We start from the raw sequence: 22,510 nt of genomic DNA, 5'->3' as shown, positions 1-22,510 counted from the left end.
TCAAACAGTTTCAAACCAAACCTCTAGATGGAATCCTAACTCACTCGTCTGCAACATCGAGCTCGAAGAAAGAGAAGAGATTTACCGACAAAGCATAGTAATCGATCAAGAGACTATACGAAAAAATAATTAAAATACAATACAAACATGTATCAAAATCTAGAGGATTTTCTAATGAACTTACACTTATATTGTAAAATGGCAATATGGGGCAAACATAGTACTAGCAAATATTGATACAAATGACAAAAAGTAAGCAACTACAGAACCAATTCTTTCTTTTTCGGTTCGAGAACCGGTGGATCGATGTCAATTCCCATATTAGCAGCTGTCCCGGCTATAATTCTCATAGCCGATTCAATGGTTGTACAATTCAGATCAGGTAGCTTTTCAGTAGCAATTGCACGTAATTGATCGATCGTGATCTTCCCCACTTTCTCTTGTTTCGGGTCCTTGGCACCTTTCTCCACTCCTAAAACATCATAAAATGTAATAATAACCAATTTGCATTATAATTCGAAGAAAGTAAGAAATGATAGCCAAAAATTGTTCTCTTATGCGCAAGTTACTCATGCAAGGAATCTGCTACTACGGTGACTATTCCGGGACAAGATGGTTAAAACTTTCAATCATCTTGATCAAATGCTGCATGCCTAAGAAGATCAACCACAACCTACCATGTTCGTATGACTAATAACTAGTAAATTCGTCATTAATTAATGGCCCGTAGAAGATGTATCCATTAGACCGACATTGGTTAATCCATATACAATGACAAAGGGAACAAGGTTTACGTAAAGAGAAAAGATTGGTGATATCGAAGCATCAATCACACTGTGAAAATCTTTATACCAACATGCAAATAAATCTAGCTTCACATAAACAACCATCTTACTCGGACTCAAGTGGGAATGTTGTATACAGGTATATGCCTAACATAGGTAGGTAAGTTCAATTTTCTCTAAGTTTCTTCATGTGTTTCGAGAGTCCTTGGAGGGAGCATATCTCCCTACTCATGTCCCAATATATCGAACATAAGTATCCAACACAGGTACTTAAAAGAAACCATTTTGTCTGAAGCTAGAGATTTCAATTGCATGTCATAAACATAGAAGCCATTTTTGTTTACCTTGAACAAGAACATTGTTGAGGGGAGGTCGCTCTATGGTCCGGTCTCGGACCCTCAACGGAGATATTACTTCCGAGTTGTCTATGCTCAGTTTTAGCCCCGGATTTTGTCTCCCTACTCCGGGGAGAGCCCAAGCGAACCCCACCAAGACCAAATGCTAAACATTTCCTTGGTGGACTAGGCGCAATTCCATGAACCCCAGTGGGCTCTCCTCGGAGTAGGGAGACAAAACCTGGGGCTAATACCAAGTATAGACACCTCAGAAACAATTCCTCCGTTGAGGGTCCAAGACCGGCCCAGAGAGCGACCTCCCCTCAACAAACATAAATACAAGCAGTAACATATGGAAGAAAACACTGAATTATCCCTTACACCAAACATAAAATCGCACCATGTTTAAAGAAAGATGCTAACAACTTTGAATGTTCATTGATGAGTGACATAACAAAGAAATATACCTGCTGCCTTCAGTAACAAAACAGAAGCAGGGGGTGTCTTCAAAATGAAAGTAAAGCTTCGGTCCTGGAAAGTAATTAAACAAAAGGAAATCATCACCATTATTGATTTTAGCAAAAAAAAGGTTCAAAAACTGAAGAAATGATTATAAATAAATAAAGAAAACCCACATCGTAGACAGTAATTTCGACAGGGATAACATAACCAGCTTTATCAGCAGTTCTAGCATTGTAATCCTTACAAAAGGCCATTATGTTTACACCCTTTGCCCCAAGCGCCGGTCCGACAGGCGGCGCCGGTGTCGCCTTGCCTGCCTCCAGAGCTAATTTTATCAGCCCAACCACTGCAAAAACACACAAAATTACAATAAATTTAAGGAAATTCAAAATTGGGTATCGAATAATAAGGAAAGACACGAACAAATCTAAAAACCTTTCTTGGCTTTGCCACCCGGTTTAGGAGGAGCCATGGCGATAACAGTTAAGAACCTTGGAGTTGAAGAGACGAATGGGGGTTGTTTTCTGTTGAGGAATTGGATAGAAATGTTGGGGTTTGAAGATAAGGTGGTGGGTGAAGGACAAAAAGAAGATGAAAGTTTGGCATTGTCGATAGTTCGGGGTGAAAATGAAGAGCTGAGGTGATGGAAAGTGGATAAAGAAGATGCCATTGATGAGGCTAAATGAAAGAGAGCAAAAGTTTCAGAAAATGAACAAGAAGAGCTACTAAATCTTTTTGGATAAAACCCAGAATTTCTATCTTCAAAATTTTCATCCTAATTTTCGATTGGGCTTCCATTTTTCAATTGGAGCTGGGTTTCACTCTGCAAACAATTCTCTTTTTGGGCTCATTTCCCTATTCTTTTTGCATCTTAAGTGCTTGAAATGAAAATAAAATGACATGATTTTATATGAGTTGGCTTAGATAAAATATTCACATTTGAATGGTTTGGTTGGTTTGTTTGAACGGTATTCAATGAAATGTATAGAATGGATAGTTTTGTAATACGTTCAACTTATATTGAATTAGTTTATTGGAAATGATTAAATGATTTATTTTGATATGAAATGTTGTGTTTGGGTATGTTTTTAAGTGATTATGTTGGATGGTTTAATTCGAATTTTGGAACAGACATCAAATGGTTCATGTTTACTAAAAATAGGGTTTTCATCCCAATGATCATTTTTTCTCGTCACAACGTCGGCCGACAGTATGTGACATCGCAACGTCAGGTGGCTTGACGTCGTGACATCATCTGGCATGTTATGTCACAACGTCGATCCTGAATTTTTAAAATTTTGTAAATTGGTCATATTTCGAGTTTGGATTTATAAAAAAACTTTTGTAAGCTCGATTAATACTCGATTTTGATTGTTTATCCATAAATGAATGTGTTTGGCATTGAATTACATGCGCGAATGATTATTTTACCTTGAATTGATTGTAGTTTCTCTGACTACGAATGTAACATATTGGAGCTCGGATCTAGCGATTGAGTTGGACTAGGGGTATTAGATTTTTAGATTAAGTATATATTAAAATCCACATTTGAGATATTATTAACTTTTGCCTTTTACATATTATTTGAAAATCAAGTATATCTAATCAATTAATTTTATATAAACCCTTTATGCCAACAATAACACATATTAATATGAAAAATATATGATTAAAAATATAAACTTACAATGAAAGAGTAATTAAAATATAATAAATTAATAATTTATATCAAGATATAAATATTTAAAATATATATTAAAAATTGTTACTTACATATCTATAGTAATATACACTTTTTATATCTTATTTATATATATATATATATATATATATTTTTGTTGTTGATGTTAGATTAATTTGTTACATTAATTTAGTGAAATTTTCAATGAATAGTATATTGATTTTTAGTACAAAAATAAATAATACTGTACTAACATGGTGATGAATTTTTATTTTCAGTAGAAAATTTAATGCAAACTTTACACCTCCAAAATATTGCCTAAATTTGGTAAAGATACCCTCCTTTTGTTTAATTGTAAAGTTTGAATTTTATTATGCATAAGTTATTTTTAGATTTTGTTATATATATCATTATTGAATGAACTTTATGCTAAGTAAATTTTTGATTGGTTGTCATCTTTGAGCGTATCTTCGACGCAAACCACCCTCGTCAAGAGCACATGGAACCTCAAATCCATAATTACAAAACTGCCCTATATTGTCACATCATCGTCTCTACAATGAGAAACCTCATGCGCATAAGTCTTCTCGCTTCTCTAACTACGCATTTTTCTTGAAAATTCACTCTTCATTCTTTACCATTCATCCATCATGATAACACGGCTTTCCGCCCCCACAAAGGTGAACTGTACTTCCTCCTTTGTTGATTTCTATCATCAACAGATTTATTACTCTACATCATTTGTGTGACCTTTATAGATTTATTTTCATACGATTTCAAATATGTTTTGCTTATAGTTCTGATCATGTATTGTAATTGATTTTGATTATAATTATTTAAGTATATTTCGATTATAATCTGATTCTATATTATTGTCGAAACTATTTTTTTTAATAAAAAAAATTTCGATAAAAATTGAAAAAATTGAGAGTCGCCACCAATCTTAAAAAAATATAATTTAAAAACTTAAAAAACTTAAAATATATAATCCTTAGCAAAAACTTATAAAAACGTTACGTATTAAAACCCTTATCATTTCAGAGAAAGAAAATGCCACACCCAATGCGTTAGGGCACGACATTCTAATTTCCTCAAAAATGAATTAAGTCAAAATACTCGTATAATAAAAATTTAAAAGAATATCTATTTATTCAAGATTTAAGAAATTGCGGCCCAATACGTTTGGGTACAATTCCTCCAAAATCCCAAACTCGGAATATTTCCTTTATTATATATATATTTTTTAAATCTTCATTTCGAGAAATCAATGCGTCACATCCAATATGTTAGGACACAACGTGTTGAATTCCCAATAATGAGTTCTTACTTTTTGATGAAAGAGAAATGCTCGATTGTTAGATTTAACAAAAAAATCGGAACCCAATACGTTAGGGCTCAATTTCCTTGGAAATCCTAAATACAAGCATTATCTCAATTTTGAAAAATTTGAAATCGAGTAAAAAAATGATGTGATGCTACATTAAATATACAATACAATAATAAATATTACAATGGCATAACAATAATATAAATAAATCAATAAACGAAAGTAATATACATAATAAAAATAATCTCATGCAACATATCAAACAAATAAAAACATTCTTTTTAACATATGAACGAAAACATGAATTAATAATCAAATGAAAAAAACAAAATATAAAGAATAAAGGGCACATAATATATACATTGAAATTTAAAGACATACACATAATTTACATATGAATTTTGGACTATGAAACTTATACATATATAATACATGATGCGTTTATGAAAATAAAAGGAAAAATGGATTATAAAGTATATGAAAAAAATACATACGTTTGCATTTTTTAAAATAAATATATTCATATATACATATAAATACCAAAAAGAAAAAAAATTGGTTAAAAATATTAATATGTATACATATATATACAAAATACATATAAATTATAAAATATTTCATTACATATAAATAAAAACATTATTTAAAAATAAATAAATATGCGTATGTATATAGGTACAAAAATAAAAGATATACATATATTTAAAAATAAATAAATACGAAAAATATATAAATAATAATAATAATAATAATTAATAAAAAATAAAGAAAAAGGGACCCATTTGAACTGTAAGTAAAAAATTCTGAGGCCAATCTGTAAATAATTGAAGTCTGGGGACGAAATTGAACGCGCGAATTACATAGAGGGGCTGGAAGGGCAATTTTCCCTTCTTCTCAAAACGACGCCGTTCACATTTGGACGAAATTGAAAACAGTAATAAATTAAAGGGTAAATTAAGAAAAATAAAAAAACTTAATTGTAAAAACATTAAAAGGCGGATGGGCTAAAAGCGCAATTTACCCCTCCACTTAAAAACGCGCGGATCCTAGGCCTGGTCGGGTCGGATTCGGGTCAACCCAGGTTCAAAACATCGTCGTTTTGAAAAGGCTATTTAAGCCAAATTATCCTTCAAAAATCATTTTAAAACCGTTTTTTTTAAACAAAAAAAAAAAGCTCTGAAAAGCTCTCCCCTCCCCCGATATCCGGCCTCCGGTCCGGTCATCGGCCACCGCGCCGGCCGCCGATCTCCAGCGCCGGCACCGTCGTATGCGGTGACCGTAAAAGAAAAAAAATCTCGGATCTGGTCACTCCGAAGTCCTCAAATGCATATCCAAGTTATTTCTTTCCTTTTATTTGTCTTCTTATTCGTATAAAAGTAAATAAAAAATATAAAAATAGTAAATATCAACCTTTGAATTGATTGTATTGCTCTTGGTGTTTGCAGTTTTCGACTGTGGAATATGGATTTTTTATTGATTGCGAATTCCCCCATTGTTTTACAGCATTACAATGGCTATTTTATAGCCGTATGTAATCAATCTAAAGAAGAAACAAATCTGTTTCTTTATTTAATTTACAAATCTTTTGATTCACTTTCCATTTTTGTTTTTCCTTAATGCGCAGGTGAAGATCCACGGAGATTCGAGCGCATGGTTGCGGCGGCTAAAGTTTACCCTAGAACTTTAGAGTTTCTGAAATTGTTCTTGGGCCTGGGGGTTAATTTTGGGCCATTCGTTGTTGTGTTTTGGTTTGGATTTTGGGCCCAAAAAACTGTTGTATTTGGACTGTTTTTCTTCACGAAGGCTGGGCAAATTTGACCCATTACAATTATAATGACGGTTCTAATTATAATTACACTCAATAATTATTCTTATATATTTATTTAAAAAAACTTGGGCTGGAAAAAAGCCATGTCCTAAATATTGATTTGTAAAGTGCACGGGTATTAAGTTTGAAAAACCCATTAAACGTGCAGCTCGTGTCTTGCACACGTGAAAGTGAAGTGTGATTTTTGTGGCCGATGTTGTTAGATTCAAATGATTTTTCTTAAATAACGTTTTATATGTGAAATAATAATATTTGATGTAATCAATAATAATATGACATATTATAATTAAATTTTAAATAAATATAAAATATTTATAAATATATTTGTAGAAAATTTTGAAAAGAAAATTTGATTTTCTTTAAAAGATATTGTTTGCAATAAAATTACTCCAACTAAAATCTAGACATAATTTATTTAAATATAATATTACACATTAGACCAAACAATGCTGATGTTAGAGAAAAAATTTTAGGGGTAAAATTAAATTGTATATTTTTATGATATTAAAATGTAATTTCATCATTTTAATAGCCTATATCTTTATAATTTTAAAGGATTGAATCAAATTTTATCATTGTTGGGAACCAAAGTGCAATTTTACCATTACAAATTTAAAATTTTATAAATTATAAATGGCCTAAATGAAAAATTTTCTATTTTAAGAGGGTCGGGGTCCCTGCCAGCCTCTCTGACTCCACCACTAAAACCAAAATTTCATTGTTAATATTTATTCTTTTATCATTTTGATCCTCCAAATTTAAAATTCAGTAAAATTATTTTTTTAATAAAAATTGATTGAATTGTTAAAATTTTAACGACATTAATATAACAAAATGTAGCAACCCACGTGTGCTCTATTGCTCGTGAAATTAGTACTATTAAAAACAAAACCAAAAATAATAAAAGAAAGTTAAAACTAAATGATAATATAATAACCATTCAATATTAAGTTTAGCATTATATTATTTTGAATTTGAAGAAATAGCGACACATACCATCTTCCCTAAAAATTCAACTAACTTCTCCCATTGAAATTTTAAACCTAATGGGCCATCATCTTTTAATAATACCATTATTTTCACGTTTCCAATTTTATGTAGTCACGCTCGGACAACCTTTTTCTCCGTCCTAAAGCTAAAATTGTAGTTCCACAAAGTCTAAAAAAGAAAACAAAAAATTATTTGTGGGGGAAATAAAAATAACGTTGGTGGGTCAAACCTCTAAATTGAGGCTTTGCGGCTGTTCATACCCAACGTCACATTATGTTACAAAAGGAATAGTGTCATCAAAAGTCCCATAAGTAAAGTGGGTTAACATTATATTTGTTTAAGGAAATAAAAATTGACATGACTGATCGAAAAAAAGATTGAATTTTAACAATAAAAAATAATAAAATTTTTAACAGAATGATTAGTTTATTATTTGATCCAACGTAAAAAGATTAATTTATTTATTTTTAAAATAAATGAACAAAATGCAACATGATTCCCGATACAAAAGTTTCTACGATACTTTTAACAATGCAAACCAGGTCTAAATGTTGTATAATATTTAAAGCCTAAACAAAGGGTAGAAATCAATGTTAATAAAAACAGATGAAAATAAGAGGATTGAGTGAGCAAACATTGTTGAGCCGATCTTACAATGCCGTAGATTACCTCAAAGTGATTATCGCTTGTGACCGGCAGCTTACCCATGGTTCTCATAGATGCCATGGAGCATGATTCTCTATTTGCGTAACATTGGATTCTATCAATTAAATTGGATTTGTTAATCGGATATAACCTACTCAATAAATCAAACACTAATTGTTGCTCGAAAAGAATCTATCATCTACTACTTTTAACATCGCTAGTAATAAAAATAATCTATTTCTCATATTTTCTTATCAATTTTCTTTTTTACATTTATATTTTATACATATTCGAGTAATAATATAATAGGATAATGAATGGTAAAATCAAAGAGAAGATTCCCACGTTCTAGGCCAAACCAACACCTAACATAAAAGCATAAATCACATGCAAATGCATTTGGTGAATTGGCATTTGCCAAGCAATGCTATTATGCTAATTAGGTAGATGCGTGGTGGTCGGTATATATATATATATATATATATATAAATATGTTAAAAGAATCTTCAAAATTTTAGAAGTTATTTCTTAAATTTTTATTTTAAATCCAGGGCTAATTGTTAGTATTATTAAATTTGTTAAAATTTAAGGATTTAACAATATTAAGGGTCAATTGAATTTTAAAATATAAAAACAGAAAGAATAATTTCTAAAAATAAAAATAAATAGATTAAATTCTAAATTTTGGAAAATTGCAACATTAACCATATATATTACATGGTTTTGAACGTTTGAAATTGGAATTGACACAAATACCTAATCTAAGTTAGTGTTTTTGGAGATCTTTATTTAATTATTATTTTCGAGATTGTTTGCTTAAAGTGTGAACAAGTTTTGCATAAGGAACGCTGACTTGTCACTCAAAAGATAGACAGTCTTATTAAAATACTTAAGTCAAAACTATATTATGAATTTTAGAAAATGAAATTTAATTTTATTATTATATTAATTTGTAATTTCATTTTTCAAATAAATCTAAATACAATATTTGTTATTTTCAGACCAAGGTCTTGTCTCCCAATAAGAATGCAACTTTCGGATTTCTTATGATTAATTTATTATTTGGTAATTTTATTATATAAAATATAATTTTTTAAACACACGGAATATTTTATAAAAAATTGTGTACTTATCTCTCGTTTAAATACACAATTTTAAAAAAAATTAGAATTACAATCCGACATACGAATCTCTTTATCTTTATTCTCTACTCGATCGGTGCTTGTGCAATGACCTTGTCATAGGTGTGTTGCCATCGTAGGATATCCTTATTCTTATTGGGATAAATCTGTTTTCTCAATATGTTCCTATTTTATCTCACGATAACTATTATATTTTACTTCGTGAAAAGTCAATTACTATAAAATTAAGTCATTCATCACAAAGACAAATGACACGTGACCATGTTTACTTTTCATTTATTATGTAATGTCGATGAGAGAATATCATTTACCCATTCCTTAGGCTATAAATTTTACTATTGTGAATGATGCTACATACTACAAAAACTGTATACCCAATACATCAGCTTTCGATTCCCAATCTATTTCAACTCAGGCTTTTACTTGTATCAAAGTATAAGAGTCACGTATACATAGTCCATCACCCATTCAAGATTAAGGTGTGACACACTATGAAGATCACAAGTGAATAAATTCATAAAAGGATTTAGGATCTATTCTACTTGGGTCTTGTCCGATGTACTGTTAGTCCAATTTGTTACATCTATGTCTCTATCTTTTAGGAATCATCTGTCCTGATCTTCAAGACAAAGCATCTCCCCAATTGGACTTGATAGACGTCATTTTTGTCTTTCAATCAGTTTGCTCTTTTTTTATTAGACTAATGACATATTTAGGTTCATCTACTAATACAAGTTGTATTTTTGTATTACGATCCAACCACGTAATACTCATTTGTATTAGTTAATATTAGATACCCAGTGAACTAATATTTTCTTTCATTTTGTTTTGTGTGTAAAAACCATTGAGGACAGCATACAAACTGTATTAATGCAATTAATCAATAATTTTATTAAACTAATATGTTCAAAAAATACAAGCATGCAAATGAATATACTACACTTAAGGCAGCGGATCCAACAGGCTTGTGCACCAATTGCACGTTACTATACCATCTTTTACACTCGACTCCTTTTGCTTTTGACCATTATGAACCACGGTTTGCTCACTTGTTTTGGCAATGGAACATCTTCCCTAAGCATGGGCAAGACACCCACAACCATAACAAATCGTTGGTAGCCTTTCACACTCAATTTGTTGTAGCAAACCATCAATGCTAACATAGGGTATTAATGGCTTTTTCAAACCAACAACCACCGCTACCCGAGCAAATCAGCCCCTATTTCTAATTGTATTATTGTAATAGACCTTTATGACTACCCACAACTGTTGTGATAACCCTCGTTAGTTATTTCGTATCACACTGATAGAGCAACCCTAAAAACCGAATCCATGCCACAATCTTCGATGACAAAGTTTCCTTGATGATGAAATCACGGCTCCATGGTTGAACAACCAAGTAGTGGCCATATATCATCCATGGCCTTCTTGGCAACACCCATTCATAATCCTCCAAACATGCAAACTTAACTAAAAAATAAACATTATCAAGGTCAACAAAAGTCACCCACTAACTCCCACATGATTTTTATCCTGTTGACCAGAGCCTTGTACCCAATGGATCGAGCAAGCAACCTTGCAATGATCGTTTGCTTCATGCTTTAGTCTATCATCTTATGTACCCTGTACAAGCCCAAATATGCCCGGGCCCAAGAAAATAAATAGACCCAAACATGCCCAGCCCACTAAACCTAGCCCAAAATTCTCAAAGAGTAGAAAACCCTAAGCAGTGGCAAGAATCTGGCGCCAGAATCACGCCCTTTTGGCACCTCCAAGACTCGAGTCGCACTCCTCGCGCACCTCATAAACGTCGCTCCAAGACGCCTTTAGCCATGCTGCAAAGAACAAACGAAACAAACAACAACAAAATAATAGGAATAACGAAAATATTTTATTATTTTGTATTTTATTATTTTATTTTCGGTTATATAAACCAATTGTAAAGAAAAGAAAATGGAGGAGATTAGAATAAAAATGTAAGGTGATTTACCACTTTGCTTGTGTACGCTATTTTATTTTCCATTTTTTTACGATTGTTTTCTTTTGGTTAAATATTTACTGGTTGTTTAAGAAAGAAAAGAAACAAAGAGGCAAAAGTTTTACCCCATATCGGCGCCGTTGAACCTTCATCGCTCCGTCACAATCGGAGTTTGAATGAGGCTTGGGGGCATGAACGGCAGCATTAAGTGGGGGTTTGGGTATGAAAACCCTAGCAGAGGATTTCTCTGCTGTTTGGTGCAAAAAAAAAGGGAAAATGAGTTGTTTTTTGGGAAATTTTGGGTTTTGTAACGATTGCAAAACGGCGTCGTTTAGGGCCTGTTTCTGTGGCCCCAAAACGGCGCCGTATAGGGCTATATCCGCGTGGTGACCCGACCCGGGGAGGATCCGCGCGTCATGGGCCTAAATGGTACATTTGTGCGTTTGGTCCCTTGATTTTTAGAAGCATGTTTAAATCAACTTTTTATTTCTTTTGATTTTGGCCACGGGTTTTATTTTTGTTTCAAATAAGTCCCTATTACGGCGCAGTGTTTTAGAGGGGCGGATTATTTCTATTTTGGCCCCTCCTGTAACTTCGCGTGTTGCAAATCGATCCTCTGTCGATTTTAATTTCATTTATTTTTTATCACTATTATTGCATCATTTGTTATATTATTTATATGCATTTTATATATATATATATATATATATATATATATATATATATATATATATTAACGCTTATAAAATGCATGCAAACATTTTGTACATGCAAACATTTTAATACGTATATATATTTACACATTTTAGTTTCATTTTTTTTACAATATATATACATACAGGAGGTTTTTATTTGTTTGTTTTTTTCCATTTTTAAATATATATTTAAATGTATATATACACATTTTAAATACACATGTGTTTCCTATATTTTGTGATTCAGGATACGCATTTTATAAATATATATATACATTTTTTTCATACTTTTGAATCATTTTATTATTTTATTTATATATTTTATTATTTTATACGTATACCTTTTTCTTCTCTCTGTAAATATATACATATGCATTTTTTTTACTTTTGTTTTATTTTTAATACATGTTTTTTTGTTTGTTTTATTGGATATATTTTATTCCTTCGATTTGCATGTATACATATGTGTTTTATATATGCATTAACATTTTATCATGTTTTTTTATATATTTTGATTTCATCAAAGCATTAAAATCATCATATTTTATAAATTTTCAAAATATTTGGCATTCGTGATTCTCAAGAAGATCATGTCCTAACTTCTTGGATTGCGATTATTTTTCGATGAATTTAGAAAGCGAGTATTCGCTTTTGCAATAAATTCTCAAATTTCAAATAAAGCTTATTCTCGGGATTTAAAATGTTGGGTCCTAACTTATCGGTCCGATATTTTGACTTCTCGAAATAAGAATTTTCGTAAACAAAAGGCAATATTCGGTATTTTGAAGATTTAAAAACATTGTGCCCTAACTCACTGGGTGTGGTGTTTTATTTCTTTGAAATAAGAATGTCTTATTATTTTGATTCATTCATGAAATAAAAAGTTCCCTTTTTAAAATCTTTTCAAATTTTCGACACCGAGGCATTAAAAAAAAATCAATTTGGTACCAATTTTGGGCGTCGCGAGGGTGCTAATCATTCCTTGTGCGTAACTAACTCCCGAACTTGTTTTCTCAAATTTCGCAGACCAAAATTATTTTTTTTTAAAGGTGGGCCGATCACACCTTAATAAAGGATCGGTGGCGACTCCAATTTTTGTTTTTTTTAAGTCGATAACCAAAATACTTGTTTTCAAAAAACGGTTTCGACATACCCGTTTCAAGATAAAGGCCTTCCATGGACACATAAACGTCACCCTTAAGGAGAGATATCTCAATATCATCTAAACTAACATCCTCCCCATTACTAACATTGCTATCCTTCATTAGCATCTCCTTAAAGGAGACCGTCCCCGGCTTGGCAACATCTTCCATCTAATGATCCGATACCGTCTCTCCCACAACATCTTTATTATTGACTTTTTTGGTAGCCATCTCAAACTCTAGTGGTAGCGACAAAGTAGGCCTTTCGAGATTGTTGAGCTGAGCAATGGGAACCACCATTCTCAGCTCTTCTAATTGCTTTTCTTTTAGCCTCGAGTAACTTGGTAAATGCTAACTTTGTTACAACTTTGATTTATTTGATTATTTTTAATAGTATAGGGACTAAATTGATTAATTTTAGAATAGAATGACTAATTTGAATTAGTCTTTATAATACAAAGACCTCTCAAACAATTTAACCTAATTAATTTATTAGAAAGTTTGAAGTCAATTTTGTTGAAAGTTCAACCTTTCATTTAGCTTTCAACACTAAAATAATTGACCAAAAATAAAGTCATACTGACCAAGTTAAACATTATTTTGTGTCCTTCTGAGTAGTTCAAGCATTAATTTTCTTTTCTTTTTAAAAGTATTTTCTATTTAATTAAAAACATTATAATATAAAAATACAACATAATCTATTTCATATTTTATAATCAACGAAAAATAACACCAACATGGTATTGAAATTAATAAGAGTCCCTATTAAAAAGAATATAATTAATAAATATTTTAAAAATAAAATAAAACTCGAATTAAATATCACAAATAACCAAATGATTCGAGATGAATTTTTTTATTTGAATTAATATTTATGTTTAAGATTTTATGTGGTCAAGAATGTTATGTTGCCATTAATTTTAAAATATCCTAATAACCTCGTCCAAACTCATTGTCAAATCTTTAAATTGAACAAGAAAATTATAATATTATTTATTTATAAATAAGTTTTAAAATAAATAAAATTTTGACAATTAAATTTCAAAGGCGAAACCCACAACAAATTCCCATTAATTGCTCACCATTATTGACAGATTGATGAAAGTTAATTCAGTTCATACCACAGTTAAAATAAAATTATAATAATTTAATTTATAACTTTCTACCAAATATCCCATTTAAATATTATTTTGAATATATTATATAATATGCTAAAATTTTTATGATTGAGACTTAAACAAATGTTTTCAATAATGTATATTTTCATAAATTTAATTTTTAAAATTTAGTATTTGTATTTTTAAGGTTTCAAAATTCAGGGCCTATTAATATTGTAATTTTTTATTAAATTCATATTTATTATAATATCATTTTTAGTTACATTGTATTAAATAAATACTTTTTTAATTTCAAAATGTCAACACCAACTAATTTAACCAAAAAAAAAGTGTAAATGTGACATGCATTTTTTACTTACATGTGCATCATGCTTTTTTTAGGACTATATATATTATTTTTGAATATTTGAATATTTTATAAAATTTAAATTATTGTGAATGTGGCATATATAATAAATGATGCTATTTTAGTATGAAGTGCACGAGACTGCAGTATAGGTTGTCACACTAACATTGCTAAAAGTTTAAAGTTTTAGTAAGCATTTACGTTAAAAAATAAATTGATTCTTTTAAAAGTTTTAGGTCAAATTTAGCTCAAAAAGAATAAGGATTAAATTGACAAAAATATAAATATTGAGTGTTAAATTTATCAATAAACCTATAGTAATACAAATGTAGTATTATAATGTTGAAAAAGTAAAGTAAAAAACGAGTATGGACCTCTTTAAAAAATTTTCAAAATTAAAATAAGTTTAAAAAAAAGTGAGTAAACGTGAAAAACGAGGAAACGCGGCGACGAAAATGAAAAATAAATTTCGTCGCTATATAAATAAGAGAAATGCCTCTCAGTTTACATATAGACAAAGAAAGCGGAGCATGTGCCAGCGTCTTCACCAACAGAGCATCAGCACCAGGCGGCAACTAAATACTCTTCCCAAATCCCAACCTACCCACTTTACCAACCAGAAGCCATTTTCGATTAAAATAACGAAATAAAAGCCTATTTTTAATCGACTTTTTATCCATTTTTGCCCATTTAAGATCCAACATTTGGCATTTATTCCAGACTTTATCTAAATTTTAGAAGCCCTTTTTCTGCTAGAAAAATTATTAATAATGGTAGAAAAATAGATAAAACGTTTTAATAAGGTTTTTAAGAAAAAAATCTTTTTTTTCTTCTTCTGATATTCTGGGAATCCTTATCCATAATCTATTCAGCACTTATCGTCTTTGTTGATCTTTTCTTTTTATTCGAGGTCGTTTCTTCTTCTCTTTTTATTTACTCCAGCTCCTTCTCCTTTTTCTTCTTTTAATCCCCTTTCCAGATTAAAAAAAGTTTGGGTGTTTGTTTTTTTGGTCTGGGTTTAGAGTTTTTTATTATTATTATAGAAAAACAAACCCTTGAGGAATCGCTGTGTCTGAAGCTAACTCTTTGGATTTCATCGAAGGGGGGTTGTTCTAAAGGATGGTTTTGGTGTCGGTTTTTTTGGAGATTTTAAGGAAACCCACAATTGGAGATGTTTTGAAGGAGCTAATGATTTTCATAGCTCCTTTATGGATTGCTGTAATTGTTGGTGTTTTAGTCGGATGGGCTTGGAAGCCAAAGTGGGCAAATATAGGCAGAGAAATGATGATTGATTGCTCAGTCTCTAAAGATTCAACACCTTCATCTTCAGATTCTTCATCTAAAAGTTTCAATCTCATTTCAAGCTTGAATTCGATCAAATTTTTATTGCCTAGTTGCATCTCTTGGATTATAGATGATGAAGCTCAAAGCGATCCTTTTTCTTTGCCACCCACCGTTGATTCCAATTGCAGGTTCGCAATTTCATCATTTGATTTCTCCTTTTAATGTTAGTTTGGGGTTTGAAGTGCAATGAAAATTGGATTTATCTTTGATTTTGCTAATCCCTAATATTTTCTTGTAATTTGGGTACAGTTCATCACAGATTCCAAAGGGGAAAACTAGTTTTGTGACAAATGAGGATTTAGAGCATTTTGTTAATTTAGTTGAAGAAAAAGATGGAGGACCTGCTTGGATTCATATGATGGATTGTTCTACTCCAACTATGTTTTATCAAGCTTGGCAAAGAGATCTTGAGGTATATATATATATATATATATATATATATATTCAATTTATGTCCTCTTATAATTTCATTTGGTTGATTATTGAATTATGTTTATGTCTTGGCTGTTCAATCAGGCTGGTCCTACGGAATATCGTAGCCGAACCGTTTTCGAAGACACCACTCCCGAGACGGTGAGGGATTTCTTTTGGGACGATGAGTTTCGACCCAAGTGGGATAACATGCTTGTTAGTGCTGCAACTATGGAGGAGTGTCCCACCACTGGGACCATGGTGGTTCATTGGGTTCGCAAGGTTTGTAGAACTTTTCTTTTTCGGTCATTTTCGTTGTATCGGAGTATTATGTTCTAATATGTCTTGTGTTTTGCAGTTTCCTTTCTTCTGCAGTGATAGAGAATACGTGTTCGGTCGTCGGATTTGGGAGTCCGGGCGTGCATATTATTGTGTTACTAAGGTAATTTTCAGCTTTGGTATGTTTAACTGTTCGTAGGCTTTTGAGTTGCACTAATCCGATAACTACATGAGTGAATGGACATTCTTTTACGAATTCGATATCTCAAGATGGTTATCAGATAGTAGTAGGCATCATCATGTTAACCAACTCTGTACTCATAGCATGTTTACTTCACATTTCAGGGAGTACCATATGGTTCTGTACCGAGGAAAAACAAACCCAGGCGTGTCGATTTATACTATTCGAGTTGGTTAATCCGTGCAGGTATTGGACTCGACATCATTTTTTCCCTGCCTGCTATGTCCATTTAAGTACCGAATACATATACCATAATATAAATTCTTGGCCCGTAATCTGTTTGTTATTCGTTTCAAACAGTTGAATCAAGGAAAGGAGACGGTCAGCTAACTGCATGCGAGGTGTTACTTTTCCATCACGAAGATATGGGTATACCATGGAAAATTGCAAAGGTTGGAGTCCGGCAAGGCATGTGGGGAACCGTCAAGAAGATCGACCCCGGCCTACGTGCATATCAAAAGGAAAGAACATCCGGCAATACGCTATCCCATTGCGCTTTCATGGCTCAGATAAACAGTAAAATAAGTGCAGACTATCTGAGATCCTTTGAAAGCAAAAGTAACGATTCATCAGAGCTCGAAACACATAATTCATCTGAGAAACCGTCAGGGAAAAACATTCCCAAACTTTTAGTCGTTGGTGGGGCTATCGCCCTTGCTTGTAGTTTTGATCGAGGCCTCTTGACCAAAGCTGTTATATTTGGAGTAGCTCGAAGGTTTGCAAACATCGGAAAGAGATTGTAACTCGGGTATATTTACTGTCGTGATTCCGAGAATGCCAGCGGCTAATTGCTGCTGCAAATGAAAGTGAGAGATGTTACCACCAAGGGCCGAAATCTTTTTGCTTGCCTGCTTTTTTTAAAGGATCAAAGATCGTAAACTCTTTTTTAACTTCCGGGCTGCGAAGTTTGGAACCGGGGAAATAAAGATCAGATAGTTGGATTATAAAAGCCTCTGTTCAATTGCTAATCCATCTTAAATTTATTTATTTTTCTTGCTTGATTGTAGTCCTCATAAATATTTTCTGGAAAAAGCATGGAATACAAAGGTGAATTGCTGCTTGATAATGAGCTTTGCATACCTGTTCATACAACTTAAGAGGAAGCTATTATTTAATTTAGTCCTGAGCCAATAAGGTTAAATTGAAATATAATTATCATTTACTGTATGGATTTAATATTTTTAAAATTTTTATGGTCTTATAAATTGAAATTTTTTTGTTTGAAATTTAATTGCAATTAATAAAATATTTTCTATTGATTTTTAATAGAAACTGGCATGCTTGTATACACGTGGCATCGTCCTACTGGCTAAACGAAAATTAATATCTCGTTAATTAAGAGGTAGATCCAGAAAATATAAAAAAGGTCCAGACACAAGGGAAGAAAAAATCAATTTGGCGAAAGCGAGGGAGAAAAAGGGGAAAGCAGGTCGTCCTTGTTTTTCATCGGAGCTTCGAAAGTATCCACACTCAGTTCCCTGATTTGGATTGTGGAAATAGAAAGGAATCGGGAACATGAACTGATCTGGACCGCTTCTAGCGACTGTGCTCGCTGCTTCCATGGTGGCTTTCTTATCATCTTCTTCCCCCGAATTCCACAATGTTTCTTTCTTTTCAACCTCCTCCGATCAGGTTTTCCTTTAAATCTCCCCTTTCAAAACTTTAAACTTCCTTATTGTATTTTCTGTTGTCGCAATGTCCAGTGATTGATTTCGAAATAGAATCTAGATTTGCTTGACCTTTCCAATTTCCCTCTCTTTATTTGCAGCTTGAGTCTTTAATTAGTTTTTAAATTATCCTACCATTTCTCTACTCTCTTTAGATATTTTTGAAATAAAATCTAGGATAATTTCTTCCTTCTACTTAAAATCTTAACATAAGATCTTAACATAAGGAAATAGTTTTAGTCATTTACATTAACATGTTATAATATTTTAGTCATTAAATCATTAATTGTTCTCAATAATATAACCGTAAGTGACGTAATACGTTAAATCATCATTTCAAATAAAATTTTAGGTTATATTATACAATTAATTCTCATATTTTTCGTTTTGAACAATTTAATTTTTTTATGTTCTTTTAACTTTTTTCATTTTCTTTTGTTTCTCCTTCTATTTTCCTCTATTTTCTATCTTTTTCCTTCTATGTGTTACATTTGTTAAAACTAAAGGGAAGAAGAAAAAATAAAAAAATAAATTTGTTCAAAAATAAAAGTACAATGACTAGTTTTAACAAATTGAAAATATAAAAAAATTACGTTAAAAGATATGAAGGGAAGAAAATAAAGGAGAAACAAAAAATGTAATCACTGAATTTTATCCGGGACGAATTTGCATTTTTAAAAAAAATTATATTTCGGCCCCTAAATTTTTTGAAATTGCATCTTGACCTCTGAAGTTTCCTGAAATTATGTTTTGACACCTAAATTTCCTAAAACTATATTTTAACCCTTAAATTTTCTCAAAATTACACTTTGGCCCCAGAAGTTTTTCTGCATTCGCAATCTGGTCCTTCTGGCAGCAACTTGCACACCTACCCCGTGATTTCCGGCCACTCGCCTAAGGCATGGCCTCCCTCCCCCTAGCCACCTAATTCCTGCAAAAAAGAAGCAAGAAATCAGCCATAAAAAGGGGTTTAAACCCCAAAATCAGGGGGGGATGACCAAAAAATCTCAAAAAAAAAGAGAAAAAAAGCTTTGATAATAAGAGAAAAGGAGAGAGAAAGGAGAGGAAGAGAAGGGAAGGAAAGCAGGAAAAAAAACCAACAGGCCCAACAGCCTAGCAGGCCAACAGCCAACAGCTTGGCAGGCCAGCAGGCCCATCACAGCAGCAGGCCTACAGATTTGGCCCAACAAACAGCAGCCCCAGGCCCAACAGCAGGCCAGCCCACCCAGCCCAGTCCAGAAAAAAAGAGAAAAAAGAAAAAAGAGAAAAAAGAAAAGGAAAAAAAGAAAAAAGAAGCCCGAATTATGTAACCGGGTCAATCAAGCTCGTATTTTTGGGCTTTTCGGTAATTTCTTTTTTACGCACTTTTAATTTAATTTACTCATTTTTATGACATTTCATATTTAATATTCTTGTTTTTTTTAAGCATTTTTTTATTTTGTATTAGGTTTTTTAAAGCATTTTTTATAGTCGTATTTAATTTCATTAATTTTAATTTTCATAAATAAGGCGACGAACTGATTTAAAATTAAGCCGTATATTTTCATCGCTATGTTGGGTGAATATATTTGGCTCGTGTTAAATTCGGGACACCCTTTTAAAAAATTGAAAAACTTAAAAATTCTCGTGTTTTAAAATTTTTTGTGTTTTCAAAAAAATTAATAATTGTTTCAAAAATCTTCGTGTTTAAAAAAAATAAAAATTCTCGTGTTTCAAAAATTTTCATGTTTTCAAAAAATATTTTCGTGTTTTCAAAAAAAAATTTCTCGTATTTTACAGATTTTCGTGTTTTAAAAAATTTTCGTATTTCTAAGATTCTTGTATTTCTAAAAAAATTTTCCGTGTTTTCAAAAAATTCCCGTGTTTCAATCGGATCACAATTAAATATTAAATTGAACTCGCATTTTTGAAAATTAAGACAACGTGCGTTTAACGAGATACCAATTTTGGGCGTTGCGAGAGTGCTAATACCTTCCTCACACATAACCGACTCCTGAACTCTAATTTTCTCTGGATTTTCACGTAGACCTAAAATTACCTCTTTTTTAGAAAAATTTAAAAATAAATTTTTCTTCTAAAAAGAGAATTTATTAGGTGTCCGATCACACCTAGAAAAAAAGATCGGTGGCGACTCCTTTTGCAAATAAAATCGAGATTCTATTTTCAAATTTTCAATAATTACTTCGACTAGCGCCCGTGCTAAAATTTTTAGGTCGCTACCAAAAAGAATAAAAAAGAATAAGTTAAAAGAACATAAAAGAAAAAAAATTGTTCAAAATAAAAAAAAATTGAGACTAATTGTATAATCTAACCTAAATTTTTTGTTTGAAATGATTATTTAACGTACCATGTCAGCTTACCGTTACATTGTTAACGGCTTAGTGACTAAAATGTTACAACATGCATAAATGACTAAAACGTAACGTTTTAAACATAAGCGGCTAAAATATAATATGAGTTAAGCAAAAGTAACTAAATCTTAATACGTTACGATTCCAACCTCTAACGCTTCTTTGATTGTTTGGTACTCTTTGGCAGATTCTCTTTGTTCCTACTTCAATCATTTTCTCGAATTCTCTTCTTACAACTACAAATTTTCTCCATATATAAGAAACACAAAACTGACCATTAGTTTGGTCGGTGCTTTATTATTATTATTATTATAAAATCAAATTACAGATTGGAAAAGGGAATGCATATTTAATAATGTTGAACTCTCATTTCTTAGATGTCTAACAAGTGGTTTTAAAGAATGCTCCCTTACATTTTTTACTTTTTTTGGTAGGTTAAAAACTTTATTTCCTATCCTTTTAAATTTTATTTATATTATTTAATTTTAAATATTTTTTCATTAAATTATAATTTAGATCAAATTACTCAAATGTATTCCAAGTCTGATTCAATTACTCATATGTTTTGAAAAAAAAACTCAAATTTATATTTAAAAATCTATATATATCCAGGAGAGAAGGCAAGCAAGTAACCATTTTGGCCTTTTTAAAGTTTTTCTTTTTCTCTCTTTGCTCTTGTATATAGCTAATCTTATATTTAATAATCTAATCTGATAGATAGAGTTTATATTATGAGTTAATCGAACATCAATCAATTATAAATTTATTATAAGCGTATTTATATCTTCCAATAGTTTTATTTTATTTTGTACTTAAATAGCTTAAACTACCCTCATCTTAAAAATAGCCGAATGGTTAAGTCCAAAGAGTTCAATGTTTATGTTGGTTCTAATCTATTAGTAAATTTATCAGAAAAGTATACCCTGGTTTTCAAATTAGTCCTTCTATCTTTTTTTAGTCAAATGTGGTATTTAAACTATCAATTTTTGTCTGTACAACACCCAAAAAGACTATATCGTGTGTCATTTTTTTTATTGGTTAGCATTGTTTTTTTTGGCGATCTACTACAAATTTGATAGTTTACGCACGCATCTACAAAAATATAAGGACAAACATGAAAATTGAGGGGTAAATTGCACCATAGTCACTTTCAAACGTGTTTTCTTTAATTGGGTAAATTGTATCTATCATTAAGCTGTCGGTAAATTTATGTTTTGGTTACCCAATTTCAAAAAGTTACAACATTGTCATTGAACTATTTGAAACCAAGCTATTAAAATTGCTACTATATTACCTTTTTTGTTTGCATCAATTGTAAATTCTCTTTTCTTCTACACTTTAGTTTTTTTTTATGAAACAACTTTGAATATTACAAATTTACAAACTAAAATCTAAACAATTTTCTTCTTCAATCTCTGATACTGATCGATAGATCAATTTGGATCTAAAGTATGTTCTTCTACTTGTTGATGGATACTGATTCACCATATCGATCGTGAAATAATCGCTTGGAGCTCATTAGTCGATGTTTTAAAAAATAATTTAACAACCCCATGACTTTAACATAAACTTACTATAGTTTAGTGGGCTTATGTGAAATTTACCCTTTTTTTAATTATATAGCCATGTAAATGCAATTTATATAATGAAACATGAAACAATAAATTAAGATTTAAATACACATAAAAATTTAAAATTTTGTGATACCCTTTTTGCAATTACAAAAAAAATGTAAAAGAAAAA

The 22,510-nt window shown here is 31.2% G+C and overlaps 2 protein-coding genes across 2 annotated transcripts; one reads left to right on the top strand and one right to left on the bottom strand.

The window, feature by feature from the left end:
* Positions 1-80: 80 nt before the first annotated feature.
* LOC105801866 (50S ribosomal protein L11, chloroplastic) lies at positions 81-2,324 on the bottom strand. Its single transcript, XM_012633202.2, has 4 exons — positions 2,018-2,324; positions 1,756-1,928; positions 1,588-1,651; positions 81-472 (listed from the first exon to the last, which is right to left on the bottom strand). The coding sequence occupies exons 1-4, from the start codon at positions 2,250-2,252 to the stop codon at positions 261-263; spliced, it is 684 nt and encodes a 227-aa protein (XP_012488656.1). The 5' UTR covers positions 2,253-2,324; the 3' UTR covers positions 81-260.
* A 12,664-nt stretch (positions 2,325-14,988) lies between these two features.
* Positions 14,989-17,815, top strand: LOC105801867 (uncharacterized). The gene is made up of 6 exons (XM_012633203.2): positions 14,989-15,946; positions 16,068-16,230; positions 16,335-16,511; positions 16,588-16,671; positions 16,854-16,935; positions 17,050-17,815. The coding sequence occupies exons 1-6, from the start codon at positions 15,594-15,596 to the stop codon at positions 17,490-17,492; spliced, it is 1,302 nt and encodes a 433-aa protein (XP_012488657.1). The 5' UTR covers positions 14,989-15,593; the 3' UTR covers positions 17,493-17,815.
* Positions 17,816-22,510: the final 4,695 nt, after the last annotated feature.

This window comes from Gossypium raimondii, chromosome 11, assembly GCF_025698545.1.
Source record: "Gossypium raimondii isolate GPD5lz chromosome 11, ASM2569854v1, whole genome shotgun sequence".
NCBI classification, from domain to species: domain Eukaryota; kingdom Viridiplantae; phylum Streptophyta; class Magnoliopsida; order Malvales; family Malvaceae; genus Gossypium; species Gossypium raimondii.
This window is presented reverse-complemented; position numbering and strand designations above follow the sequence as displayed.